General features: G+C 39.7%; 1 protein-coding gene across 1 annotated transcript in view; it reads left to right on the top strand.

Annotated features, from left to right (window-relative positions):
* USP49 (ubiquitin specific peptidase 49) overlaps window positions 1-13375 on the top strand; it is a 766281-nt gene that overhangs the window by 680296 nt on the left and 72610 nt on the right. The window contains exons 4-5 of the mRNA XM_044076920.1: window positions 1810-1918; window positions 6705-6910. Of these exons, the coding sequence (XP_043932855.1) occupies window positions 1810-1918; window positions 6705-6910 (315 nt within the window). The remainder of the gene's footprint in view (window positions 1-1809; window positions 1919-6704; window positions 6911-13375) is intronic.

Genomic DNA, 13375 nt, shown 5'->3' with positions numbered 1-13375 from the left:
TACCCAGCGTGGACCTTGCCTCAAAGGCCACAACTACTGTCCCAGCAAAACAATCAGATCCTGCACAATCAACTACAGACTCTGACCCTGGCAGCATGGCTAATCATGCAAACGACACCTCTCGGTAAAGCTGTGATGGATGTAACTTTGGAAGCCAGAAGGCCTAGTACTAGAAAATCTTATGCTGACAAATGGAAGAGATTCTGTGCTTGGAATCAAGCATAAGGAACTGATACAGCAGAACCACATATTCCTCAGATATTACAATACTTAACTGAGATGCTTGACAAAGGCCTATCTTTCTCATCAATCAAAATCCATGCCTCTGCCATTTCGGCTCATTACAATACAGAGCCACCAATCTTTTCTCATTCTTTATTAAAGCAGTATCTTAGAGGAGCCAAAAATGTAAGGCCTCCTAGAAGATCACCATTACCTGCATGGGACCTCAATTATGTGTTGGAAAAGCTCACTCTGCCTCCATTTGAACCAGCTGCTACCGCTGATCTAAAGTTCTTATGGAAGGACAGCTCTGCTACTAGCAATTACTTCAGCAAGAAGAGTTTCAGAGCTGCAGGCCCTCATGGCTGTAGAGCCTTTTGTCATATTTTACCCAGACAGGGTGTCTCTGAGGACAAATCCTACTTTTATGCCTAAGGTGGTGTCCAGTGTGGCTCTTAACCAAACAATTCATCTGCCAACTTTTTATCCAAATCCGCAGAACAAAGGGTTAAAAATTCTGCATTCCTTGGACGTACACAGACAGCTAAGATTCTACTTGAGCAGAACTAAAGCGCTAAGAAAAACTGAGCAATTACTAGTGTCATATGCTGTAGGATCAGAAGGAAAGGCTATTTCAAAGCAGACATTTTCAAAGTGGATAAGCCACTGCATCCATTTCTGCTACTTACACCATGGTAAATCTGTGCCCAAGGGCATTAGGTCTCATACCACCAGAGCTGCAGCTACTTCAGCAGCCTTTCTCAGAGGAGTACCAACCAAAGACATTCTAGAGGCTGCTACTTGGAGTTCTGTTCACACCTTTACAAAGCATTACCATTTGCCTCTCTACTCTTAAGTCCAGGGCAGGCTTTGCCACTGCAGTGCTGCAGGGCCTTATAGCTGCACCTAATGCTGTCTAGCTCCAGCCTCCCAGCCATAGCTTTGGGATTCTACCCAAATGTAATGACTGCAGCAGTGAAACACCAAGTACATAGTACAGTTGTATACACTTACCATAAATGTAGATGTTCGAGTGTATTCACTGTTACAGTCCAGGTTACCCTCCCGCCATCCCCCTGTCATTCTAAAGTTTATCTTTCCTTCTCTATCTTCTACAACCTATGTGGTGTATTTGCTTGTAGATGAAGGTAAAGTTTATATCGATGCATGTATATCTATATCTATGCATATATCTATATATATATATATATATATATATATATGTGTGTGTGTGTGTGTGTGTGTGATTGCTACCTTTTTGGGGGCACCTGACATCGGGGGCAAGAAAAAAACTAAAGAAAATGGCGTCGGCTGCATGTTTTATACCCCCTGACGTCATGGAAGAGAAGACAGCAACCGACGCAAGACCCAAGACTTTGAAATTCAGGCCGACTGAGGGCAACCTGCCAGCAGATTACCCAAATGTAATGACTGTAACAGTGAATACACTTTTATATCTATATTTATGGTAAGTGTACACAACTGTACTGTGGCACTAGTGATTGTTGTAATGTGCTCCATTGTCTGACTGTTCCATTTATTTCCAAGTAAATACTTTTTCCCCCCTTATTTTTATGTATGTTTAAGGTAAACGACGGAAGTCTTCTTCAAAGCCTTTAATTCTGAGTGAAGCTCAAAAGCAGCTAATGATCTACAGACTACCTCAGGTTCTCCGGCTGCACCTTAAGCGATTCAGGTAAATTTAATCACAAGAACTACAGAAAATGGCATAATTTTTCACTCATTAGTAATCTGCACAAGTATTTGATGAAACTGCATATCCTGTGAAATCGGAGGATTTTCTGTTTGCATTTGAGGGCCTTCTATGTAAATGACAAACTGTGATCTGAAAGCGGTCTGAAGAAAACATTCTTTCTGCTAGTTATTTTGTCCCCTCATAATTCTTAATCCTGTTGCTTGCAGGAGAGCCCTCAACTGTTGGAATGTCATCAGCCTGAGTTAGTGTTGGTGCAAGTAGATATGTTGCAACACAATGAAGAGTAGGGGAAGCTCTCCTGTGCCTAGCCAGATTATGAATACCACCTTGTTTATCCCCAAAAGAGGCCTGTGATGTAATTGGACTAACCTGGTCAATGGTGGATTTAACACCACATGGCCGACTTAACATACCTAAACTTATGAATGTTGTCAGTGCTGCTTTTGTTAAAGCTCCATTGCCCTAGCTGTTGACTTTTCCCCCTAGAGTGTAATTTTTAACTAAAAATGTGTTAAAAACTAGTAAACTAAAACGTATAAGCAGCAGTGGCAGCTTGCATCATCTTCATTTGTTTTTACCACATTTACAAGCAGAATTTAGTTTTGCTACTGGCTATAGTGCATTCATTAGTGAGATTGTGCTTCCCCATATGGTGAATCACATAAGTGTTCTTCAGCTCGGGAGGTACATTACAAGATTGCGATCTGCAAATCTGTCTCTCTTGGTTTTGAGCAGGTCTTGTACATCCCCATGCTGTGGATGCAGTTGATTTGAAAGTTATGTTGACCATGAAGTTAGGCAGACCTTTCTTTTCTTACCAAAAAAAAAAAAAAAAAGATAAGAACTTGAGTGTTGCACTGCTAATGCATCTCATTTCCCATAGCCTGGTTTCCTGTTCACAAAATGATATCTACACTATTATGCATGGAAGCTGTTTCTCTCCCTTTCTGTAGTGTGTGCGTGCTGTTTGGGTTCCTTTGTGTACACTGCATTAGGTTTAAATGAAGTATTTCAATAGATACTTTAGGAATTTGTTTCCGTGGGCATCTTCCCTTTTAAAATTTTTGTGTATGAAAATGTCACACAGAAAGGTGTTTAACCACTTGTTCTTTCCCTCCTACTGGGAGCATGAAACTGTTGAGTCTCTGGTGTTCACAGCTGTTTTAGTGTGTGCACTGTGACTTAAAAATGCTTTCTCTGCTGCCTTCTTGGGCTATAAGCTCATTGAGCCTTTGTGAGTTCAAGTCTTTTAGTGTGTAGTCTGAGTGAAGATATTTGATGCCTGTGGCAGAGAATGAATAGCAACCATTTTCTTTTTCCAAAAAAAAAATGTAATTTTGGCACTTTTTTGCAGTTGAAGAAATAAGTTATTGCTGTATGCTTAAAATGAGAAATACATGCCACAGGTTGCTAATGGATGATTTTTTTTAGACATTCTCAGAGATGGCAGCAAGTCTGAGTATTACCATTTTTAGTAAATGTAAAGAAGTCATTACATGAAAGAGAAGAGCATAACATTGTCATATTTAGAGGGCAATGAGTACAGTATTGTAAACTGAAACTAAGGCATTATTTTTTCTAGCTGTAGTGACCCTTTAATTTATATTTGAGCATCATTCCATAATGGAACAGTTCTTTGACTAAACCAGTTCATTTTGAGAGCAGTCAAAATTTGCATTTCTGTTAGTTTGCAAAACTGGTTTCTTAGATTTTTAGTAAATGTTTGCTCAGTTCAGCTGTATTGAACATGAATTTATATTAAGATCCCGGTGTGTTAATGTGGTCCCCCGTATCCTCAGTATGGAGGAAAGTGCAATTCCCACAATTGCTGTTCCCAGTGTGAGTTGCATCTTTCATGAATTTCATTTGTATCTTATCTTTGTGTGCATTTTCAGTCAATAACTATAAATTGATGGTTTAAGAAGTGACCGTGCAAGTTATATGAATACTGATAGCGATAAATGAAAGATGGCAGGCTGATGCTGACATATGCTTGCCCTAGTCATGTTCTGATATATTCCGTTTTGGATTAGCTGGCTCTAACCTTTTCCAAAGTTATACTTTCCATATCTTTCAAAGACTCTACATGTAGTAGATGGCCTGTAGTTGCCGTAGACTTGTGTCCTTTATCTTTTTAATACAAGAATAATCATGGTGACTACTCATAACTCTCAACAAATCAGGGACAAATTTCAACCCAGTTGGGAACAGTTTTAAAATATTAGTACTATTAACCTGAGACATTCAAAGAATAAGGGAATGTCGGGTTAATATACATTTTATTAAGTATAAGACGTCTAAGTGTAATTTGCCACCTTTTCTCCAAAAGACACCAGTTTTAGGAGGGATTAAGAGGGACAGAGCTAAAATTTTAGTCAAAATTTGGGATATCCCTGAAAAACGGGTACAGTTGAGAGCTAGCCCACTTTTTTTTTACATAACATTTTTAAATAGCTAACTGGTCCTAATTTGCTGGCAACTCTCATAATTCCCAGTTAAGACTTTTATTTATTCCTGGCACAGATGTTAGTTTTTTTTTTTACTTTCTATTATTTTCTTTTTGCAGAATGGTATATTTTTCCTCCATTAAGCTCTCATGTTGCATTTTGACTGCTTTGGTCAAAGGTTAATCTGTTCCTTGCTGTAGAAGAGTATTCATTATTTACGAAAAATAGCTCTTGCTTGAAACTGCCTCCTGTACAGAGGCAGCTCCTATAAATGCATTGTTCAGTGCATGGGTTCCCTCAAATTATCTATGTATGAACCTAGTTATTCTCATTAAGGGTAATATGTAATAATTGACATGGGATGGATAAGTCCATTCTGTAACAAAATGAGATGCATTAATTTTAGCACAAAAAGGGAAACTGGGTAGGCTCAAAATGGCTCACAAGAAAAGCTAGCCTAGTACTTTCTTATGAACCTATAAACATAAGAAAAGCACTTCAGAACATAGGATCAACATCAGGTAAGCGATTACTGGGGACAATGAGGCATAGCAGCTTAAGTTCTTACTACCCTTTGAGTTCTTTAATGGTGCCCACTGCCCAGATCAAGAAGAGCTATGATAACCCTGAAGTAAATCTGAGGATTAAACTCTTCTGCAAGTATTTTTTATTTATTGTCACAGATCCCCATTTCGTTTTGATTTCATTCTTGACCATGTTGCATAAGTGCTTTTGTACAGCCGTTTGAATTACCTGTACTTATTTTTTCCATTTACACTGTCATTTTTAATTAGTTTGGACTACAGGTGATTCCCTCCTAAGCAGTTCTTTACATGCATATGTGATTTTCTTTGTATATTTATTCTTAGTTTATTGGATAAAGATGTCCATAATTCATATCTGTTGTTTTTGATGGTAGTTTCTCTCTCTCTCTCTCTCTCTCTCCCATATCATAATACCAAGAATATAATTGGCATTTTGACACTGCTTGTTTGGTTTTTATTATTTTATTTTTTTGTATTGGGGAATAGTCCTTTTTAGTGGTATATGTGATCATCTTGCAGTTGGCAGTTTTGTCTGATCTTGTGCAGCACTTAAATAGTTATGTAAAGCACATAGCAGTTGGCTCTTCAGGTTTGTGTTCCAGAATAGGCAGAGACAGTTATCTTTTTCTCACATCCGTACAGATGTACATTTGGGTTACATTCCTTCATATGTTTCTGTCTTTCATGAGTGTTTGCAGTACTTAAAGTATCACTTGAAGAGCTGTAGCATACTGGTATGGAGAAATGGTATCAAAATTTAGTTCTGGGAGTCAGATGGACAGCCGTTGTGGACTTGAATCAAGTGATAGTTTCTGCCATTTCCCATTCCAGCCAGGACAAATGTGAAATTAAAGTGAGGCTGGACCCTGACAGTAAACTGGTTGAGAGCAAACTTCAGGCAGCCAGACGTACAACCCATGAAGTCCTTTTTGGTATGTGTACGGAATTGCAGTGTTTGTGTAAGCATGATCACCATGGTTCTTGATTGAGTGACTCCAGATGAGGAAAGGTGACTGGGGAAAAAAATCCTGGGATCACTGAGAGGACGAAAACTGCATGGCAGTAGTAGGCAGTAGGCCTTGCTAAGAAGAAAAGCCCTAGTTAAAAAAAAAAAAAAAAAACTTGATTGTGTTTTATGATGTTAATACATGGGTTCTTTGGCATGTGTTGTGCTCTCTTTACTAATACCTTTTGGCTGAGTTTGATTCTGTTTTGTCACTCGCTGACTAAATTTTTTTTTTTTGTTGTCGTCGTTAGATGCTACAGGTTGGGCATATCTTAGGATATTGAATACTGTTGATTACAAGAAATACTCAACTGCAGAAACACCAAGAACTGTCCGATGTAGGTGATCTTATGTTGTTTTTTACTCCCTATTATATCAGGTCTTTTGAAGAGCAAGAACGGCCTTCTTCAGTTAATCGATTCAGAACAGAATCGGAAAAAGAAATATGTTTTCTGTGGATATAAATCTTACACACATTGACATTTTAAAAGGCTGCTTTTTATACTGCACTGCCAAAGAAAAACGCATCCTGGATGTCTGATGTAGCTATTACTTTAAATTCCTGCCACTACAATAATTGACATGGTCTTTTTCAGTCTATGTTGTAAAGCACTACTTTGAGATTTGTTGTTCTAGATTAACCGATTTTTTTTCCAGTCCAAGTAATTTCTGTGGAATCTACCTAACTAGAGGCAAGGAAGATCGACTTTCATGAGTGATTAAAATCGCCCTACAATTTACTAAAGTATTTCTTGTTTTAAATGTAGGTGGTCTGGACGTAATCACCGTGAGAAAATTGGGGTTCATGTTATTTTTGACCAGGTGTTAAACATGGAACCTTACTGCTGCAGGGATACACACTCCTTTATTGATAAAGAAGGTTTCATTTATGATCTTTCTGCTGTGGTAATGCATCATGGGAAAGGGTTTGGCTCAGGACACTACACAGCATACTGCTACAACACAGAGGGAGGTGAGTAAATCCTGGCAAGTCTACTATTTTGTTTATGTATAATGTGTATTATGTTCATTTCCTGAAAAGCTGCATGCACAATTTCATTTCAACAACTAAATAGCATGCTCATTTGTTGACTTTCAGTTAAAAACTGTCAGACTGTTGCATAGGTTGTCTTTTCATATAAAAAGATAGAGACTTTTCTGCTTTTAGCAGATCTCATTCTTTGTTGCCGGTGTTATCAGAGATATTTTAGATTTGTGTCAGAGAATTTATATCTTACTGAATTAAGCAAATAAGTAACTGATCTTTTGTGAAAAGTGAAAATGCGGCTTTTTTTCCAAGTAAAATAGTACCTACCATTAGAAGCAGCTTAAGCTGTTGGAGATGGTTGACAATTTTGATGGCTTTTTTTGGCAGTCATGGTGTCTCATCTGCACAAACTAGCACAACTAAATTTGGCTCAAGTTGTTTTGATGTTTTGTTTCAAAGCCATAGAATCTCTAGAGAAAGTTCCTTTTTATGCCTTTTGTCACGTAGATATCGGTGAAAGGGTAAATCCCTTGGGGGTGGGCCTGAAGATGATGTGAGCACATCATACATTTAAGTCTGTGGTCTGTCTTACTGTCATATATTAATGCTGCTCTTACTTTTAGCCTTCTTTGGATGGAGACTTTTCATTTTTGAAAGTGATTCTTTTATAGTTTGACTTGCATCTCCTTTTCTAGAGTGTGTAAAATGTATTGTTGTGCCGTATGTTGAGAGCATTAATGACACAGGTACCATTACATTACATTTGCTTACCAGCAGAAGAAGATAGGCTTATCTTAAAAGAGTAGACTAGATAGGCTTACTGTCTAGCCAACTGTTACTTCACATTTATTCTTTGCACCCATCCCATGTCCTCATAATAACACTATGGATTCTCTCCATGTCACCTTTCTGATGGTCTGTCATGTGGGTCCACAGCCCTTTCTATGGTAAAGTACGTTTGGAGATGGAGAGTCCCTGCAGTCTGTTTTCTGTGCCCTCCTTTTCTTTTTTTCCTTTCTGTTCTGAATGACCCCCCTTCACATGTTCCTGACATGATCTTGTATACCCCCATCTTTTCTGGTCTAAAGGGAGCAGAGCTCTAGCAGCTGTGTCTTAACAGTAATTCAGAATATTTGCACATTAGTCTCAGACCCATTCTTGTATCATGACATAATTCAGTTGTAAATTCTGTAGTGTAATGTAGATGAGAGCTTATGATGCTGCTTTTATTTTTGTCTGTATCTATGTACGTATGTATATGTATATATATATATATATATATATATATATATATATATATATATATATATATATATATATATATATATATATATATATATATATATATGGGTCTATATGACTTGGTCGACAGTTCATATGGTCGACTGTTTATTTGGTCGACAGTTCATTTGATCGACAAGCATTTTCCCCCTTCCCCAATGTTGTGTGACCCTGGAGTTGTTATATATAGTTAGGGGGGGGGGCACAGCCCCCCACCTAAAATGCTTGTCGACCATATGAACTGTCGACCAAGTCATATAGACCCATATATATATATATATATATATATATATATATATATATATATATATATATATATATATAAATAATACACACACACACACACACACACACACACACACACTGATGGCAAGTTGTGTCTGATGAAGGGCAATTTTTCAGTGATTGCCTGCGGAGAAACTTTCCAGAAAGAGAAACATTAATATTATCAAAACTGTTAAAGAACAATTAAAACAAGTTGTTTGCAAAGTCGCAGAGTTAGAGGCAGAAGCAGTTTTGTACTAGGAGAAATCAGGTTTGGTGTAAGTCTTTTATACATGTTGACAAAATTAGTGAATAGACACAAGCAGTTTTGAACAAATAGAAATAATGTGGAACACTGGACAAGTGGTTTTATAACAGATTTGTTATTACAGTAGCTTTCACTGAATGGTGTTTTGTAATCGCATGTTTAGTGATTTACTGTGTTAGTTGAAGTGGACTAATGGAGTGCTCAGTAGACCTTGAGGAAGATCAGAATATTCTAAGACCTTGTGGGAGGGATGAATCAAGATTGTGTGGTTAGAGATATGCGAGGGTAATGGAGGTTTGGAGGGAGCTCAAGAAAGAGTGAAGAGTATAGAGTTGGGGTCCAGCTGTAAGACAAAAGAAAATATGTATTGCAGACAGTTTCTTGCTTGACACAGATTAGGTCAAGGGGTAGGTGACATTTGAAAATATATCTGTTTGATTATACTGTGGGAGACGGGATGACTACTCCTGGACTTTGGAACATGCATTGAGGACTCTAAAACAGATCAAATACTCTAACTTCAAACCATGTATGAACATGCCTTTTCATTACTGCATATAGTAATAGACATGTCCCAAGTAAAAATGCTTAGTGAAGAAAAAAAACTAGTGTGATAAAGTGGGAACAAATGAGGTATGTTGTGGGGCACGTGGGATAAGTAATATGAGGTTTGAATCGGAAGACAGTGTAAACACTGCCTGATCTCTAGGTTTCAGTGAGCTCCTGGTATAAGTTCCACTTCCCCCAGTTTCATTGCAAATGGAGGCTAGAGTTGGCATACCCAATGACTGAATGAATATGAAGCAAGGCATTGTGTCCTTTTTTGTTTTTTTTTTTAAACACCTTTGTTGAATTATCACTTGTGACATAGGCACATTTACTATACCCCTCAACTGTACCAAATTCCTTGGTAAATACCAGTTTTGAGGGCAAACTATTGGGGTGCCACAAATTCCCAAGTGGCCCTTTTAATTTCTGAATTTCCTGAGGGTTTTTTTTGAATTTCTTTGTAACTTTCCTGATGTCATCGAGTGCAGGGCATGCTCGATGACGTCAGCACAAGGCAGAGTGAGCCATTACTACTAACTTTAAATTTACCAGTCCGCAGGTTTTGACAGTCCAAGTTCACATAGGCACAGCACTTCTTTCCCCCGTGGCTCCAGGTAAACAAAAAGACTGTTAATTCTTTCAGAACAGTGTACTGCTGTGCGGAAATTTAAGTTGCATTTTTTTACAATGTTATCAAGGGCTCGTGCATTTCTGGAAGTGTAGTTTTTTACAAGGTGCTTTTAAGTGTGTGTAGTGTACATGTCTCACTCAGTTCTTGGGATCGTAACAGTCTTTTATTTATGTATAGGGACCGGTAGTGCTAGTTCCTTTGCATTTTGAATGTCCTTGGGAAAGGTAATCCTAGATGATGTTCGTGTTTCACTGATGCAGTCATCACACTTGGGTTATCTGCCTGCAGGTAGCCCTCAGTCGGCCCGAATACCAGAGTCTTTGGATTTCTGCGTCGGATGATGTTGCCTCTTCCGTGACGTCAGGTCATCATAGGTATAAAATATGCAGCCGATGCCATTACATCAGCTTTTCTTGCCGCATAGGAGCACGAAGCAGAAGCAGTTCGCAAGTGCCGGTCAGCCGCTTCCTGAAATTTTTCTTTTTCAAGTTTCAAACCTGAAGTCTTCTAAAGCTAAATACCCCATTGGGGATCCTTTTTTTTTGCTCTAACCGATGTCAGAAAAAGTTAACAATTGTCTTGCCTGTGGAAAGCAAATACCTCACAGAGATTTTCATTCTTACTGCGTCATCTGTTTAAGCCCAGACCACGACATTCATCGCTGTAGGTTTTGTGCCTTGTTTAACGCCCAAACTATTCATCATTGGGCTCTCTTTGTCGCTAAATTCTTTTGCTCTCATTCTTTGTATTCCGAAATGGCTTTGATAAGCCATCGGACTACCAATAGTTTGAAAAAAAACGTAAGGATAAAGGCAGAGACAGACCACATAGGTCCAAAACTGCCGACGACGCTTCCATTAAGCTAGTCGCCAGTCCGCCGGTACTCAGTGAGGAACTTTCGCAGACCATGAATACCCGCTTCTACAGATTCGCAGGCCTCTACTGAGACCCATTCGGAGTTCGGTATGCCGCGAGATGCTTCTTCGACCATAGAACCTGTCTCTACCTTGGATGGGTCTAGAGCTGCTGTGCAGGCACTGGCTTCAGCGGGTATATTCCAACCTTCTGATGTTCGCATTAAACAGAATGCTTCATTTTTGACTAAAACTGCTGAGTTTCACAGGCCCAGAGTTCGCACTATGCCTAGAAAACCGACTACCAAAGTGTTTGCTCAAGCCCCCTTGCCATAGAAACAAATGCTTAGAATGGCTGAAGACCTTCTAACTTTAATTAGGGGAAGCCAGCCTTCCACCTCTAAAAGACAAAGAATTGATTTTCCTTCTGATTCTACAGACCATGAGTCCGATGACTCTGATCCCTCTGATTACCAGGACGTTCCCTTCTCTACCTATGAGGATTCAGATGCAGAGGATTCCATTCCCTCTGCCTCCCCTCCAGAGAACTTTTCTTTTGGTGAAACCTTGCATACTTTGAGAGCATTTCCACTGGGAATGCCAAGTCTACCCTCCGTCCAAAAAGAGACTCAGAAGTACCCCCCTGTCTTGGACATTGTAGATGTCTTCATGGAATCCAGTCTTACTCCTGATATTTTACCACCAGCTCCTAGAAAGCCTGACATTTATTACAGATTACCTGTCTCTCACAAATTTCTCTTTAAAAATCCCACTGCGGATCCAGAGACCATTTCCCAGAGAACTAAAGGCATTAAGGCTACTACAGCCAAAAACCCTACCCCTTTGGACAGGGATTCTAGAGCTTTAGACAGATGGGGTAAGAAGGTGTATACCTCTGCAACTCTTACCATCAGGGCTTTGAATTGTCAGTTTCACATGTTGAACTACCAGCAGCATATTATGGAATTAATTAAACAAAAAATGTCGTTGCTTCCAGATTGTACAGAAAATAAAGATTTACAAGAGTTACTGCGTTCTGCAAACCAAGTTAGTAAACATACTTTGCAGTGTGGTTTTGATGCCTTAGAAGCATCTTGCAGGGCTGCTGTCACTGGGTCTGTACTGAGAAGGCATGCTTGGCTGAAGGAGCAAATCTTGCCAGACCATGTCAGAGCAAAATTACTAGATGCTCCATTAAACCAGGAAAGTTTGGCGCAAAAGCAGTAGTAGTTACAAAGATGGAAGAAAAAGCTAAAGCTATGCAGACTGTTAAAGATTTCTTACAGGTGCAGCCACCTAGATTCAGTAGGCATTTTCCTTCTAAAAACTGGTCCTTTCCAGTCCCTCCCAGGCATTTTCAGTCTAAACCCAGGAGCAATAGGCCACCAAGACTGCAGTCTTTAGGGTATGCAGATATCTAAACAATGGAGTGCTCCCTCCTCTAAAACAGGGAGTGTTAAGCCACCCCCTTATGGAAAAAGTTCACAATGACTTGTCTATCTTGCTTCCCAGCAAGGCCCAAGTACTTGCACTCCTAGGAGGAAAACTCACCCTACATGCAAAAAACTGGATGTCCATTACCCAGGACAGATGGATCCTAAACATTGTATCCTAGGGATACAGATTCCACTTCCACTCACTGCCAACCCCAAGCGGGTTGACAGAACTTCTTCTAAACCAGTGGGCAGAGTCTCGAAAGTACGTACGTTCTCTTCTCAGTGTCAGGGCTGTACAACCTTTGCCACTACAGCAAAGGGGACAGGGTTTCTACTCGAGACTGTTTCTGGTGCCCAGAAAAGAGGGTTCTTGGTGCCCTATCCTAGATCTGTCAATTCCCAACACCTTTTTAGTGGTCCCAAAAATCAAAATGCTGACTCTGCACCAGCTTCTTCCTGTGCTGTCCAAGGATGCCAGGCTAGTCACCCTAGACTTAAAAGAAGCTTATCTGCACATCCCCATAAGGGAATCTTGAAGGAAATACCTACATTTCAGGGCAGGCTCTGTGCACCATCAGTTCTCTGCACTTCCCTTTGGCTTATCTACTGCGCTCAGGGTATTCACAAAGTGCTTGGCTCCAGCTATTGCATACTGCAGGCAGAGAAATATTCAAATTTACTCATACTTAGACGATTGCCTGATTCAGGTGGACAATCAGGAATTGCTACTTCAGCACCTATCATTTGTAAAGAGACGCCTAACTTCTCTAGGGTACACCATCAACAAAAGGAAATCACAACTGGTGCCTAGCCAAACGATTGTATTCCTGGGAGCAAGCTTGAACACAACTTCCCAGATGGTATTCCTAACACCAGAAAAACAGGTTTGACAAACTACTTCAAACTAATGGCCACCAAAACCCAGCTATCTGCAAGAAAAACTCTGCAAGCCCTAAGGTTCATGACCTCATGCATTCTTCTAATTCCATATGCAAGACTGCATATGAAGAAGCTTCAGTGGTACTTGAAAAGTCTCTGGTCTCAACATGCTCAGGACCTGGGAACACTAATTCCTGTCATTCCTTGTCTAAGGGCAGAGTTCCTTTGGTGGACAGAGGCATGCAACCACAACAAGGGGACTTCCTTTCACTCAACCCCTCGCCACCC

Source organism: Protopterus annectens, chromosome 7.part0, assembly GCF_019279795.1.
Source record: "Protopterus annectens isolate FY-2018-M chromosome 7.part0, PAN1.0, whole genome shotgun sequence".
In the NCBI taxonomy this organism is placed as follows: domain Eukaryota; kingdom Metazoa; phylum Chordata; order Ceratodontiformes; family Protopteridae; genus Protopterus; species Protopterus annectens.
This window is presented reverse-complemented; position numbering and strand designations above follow the sequence as displayed.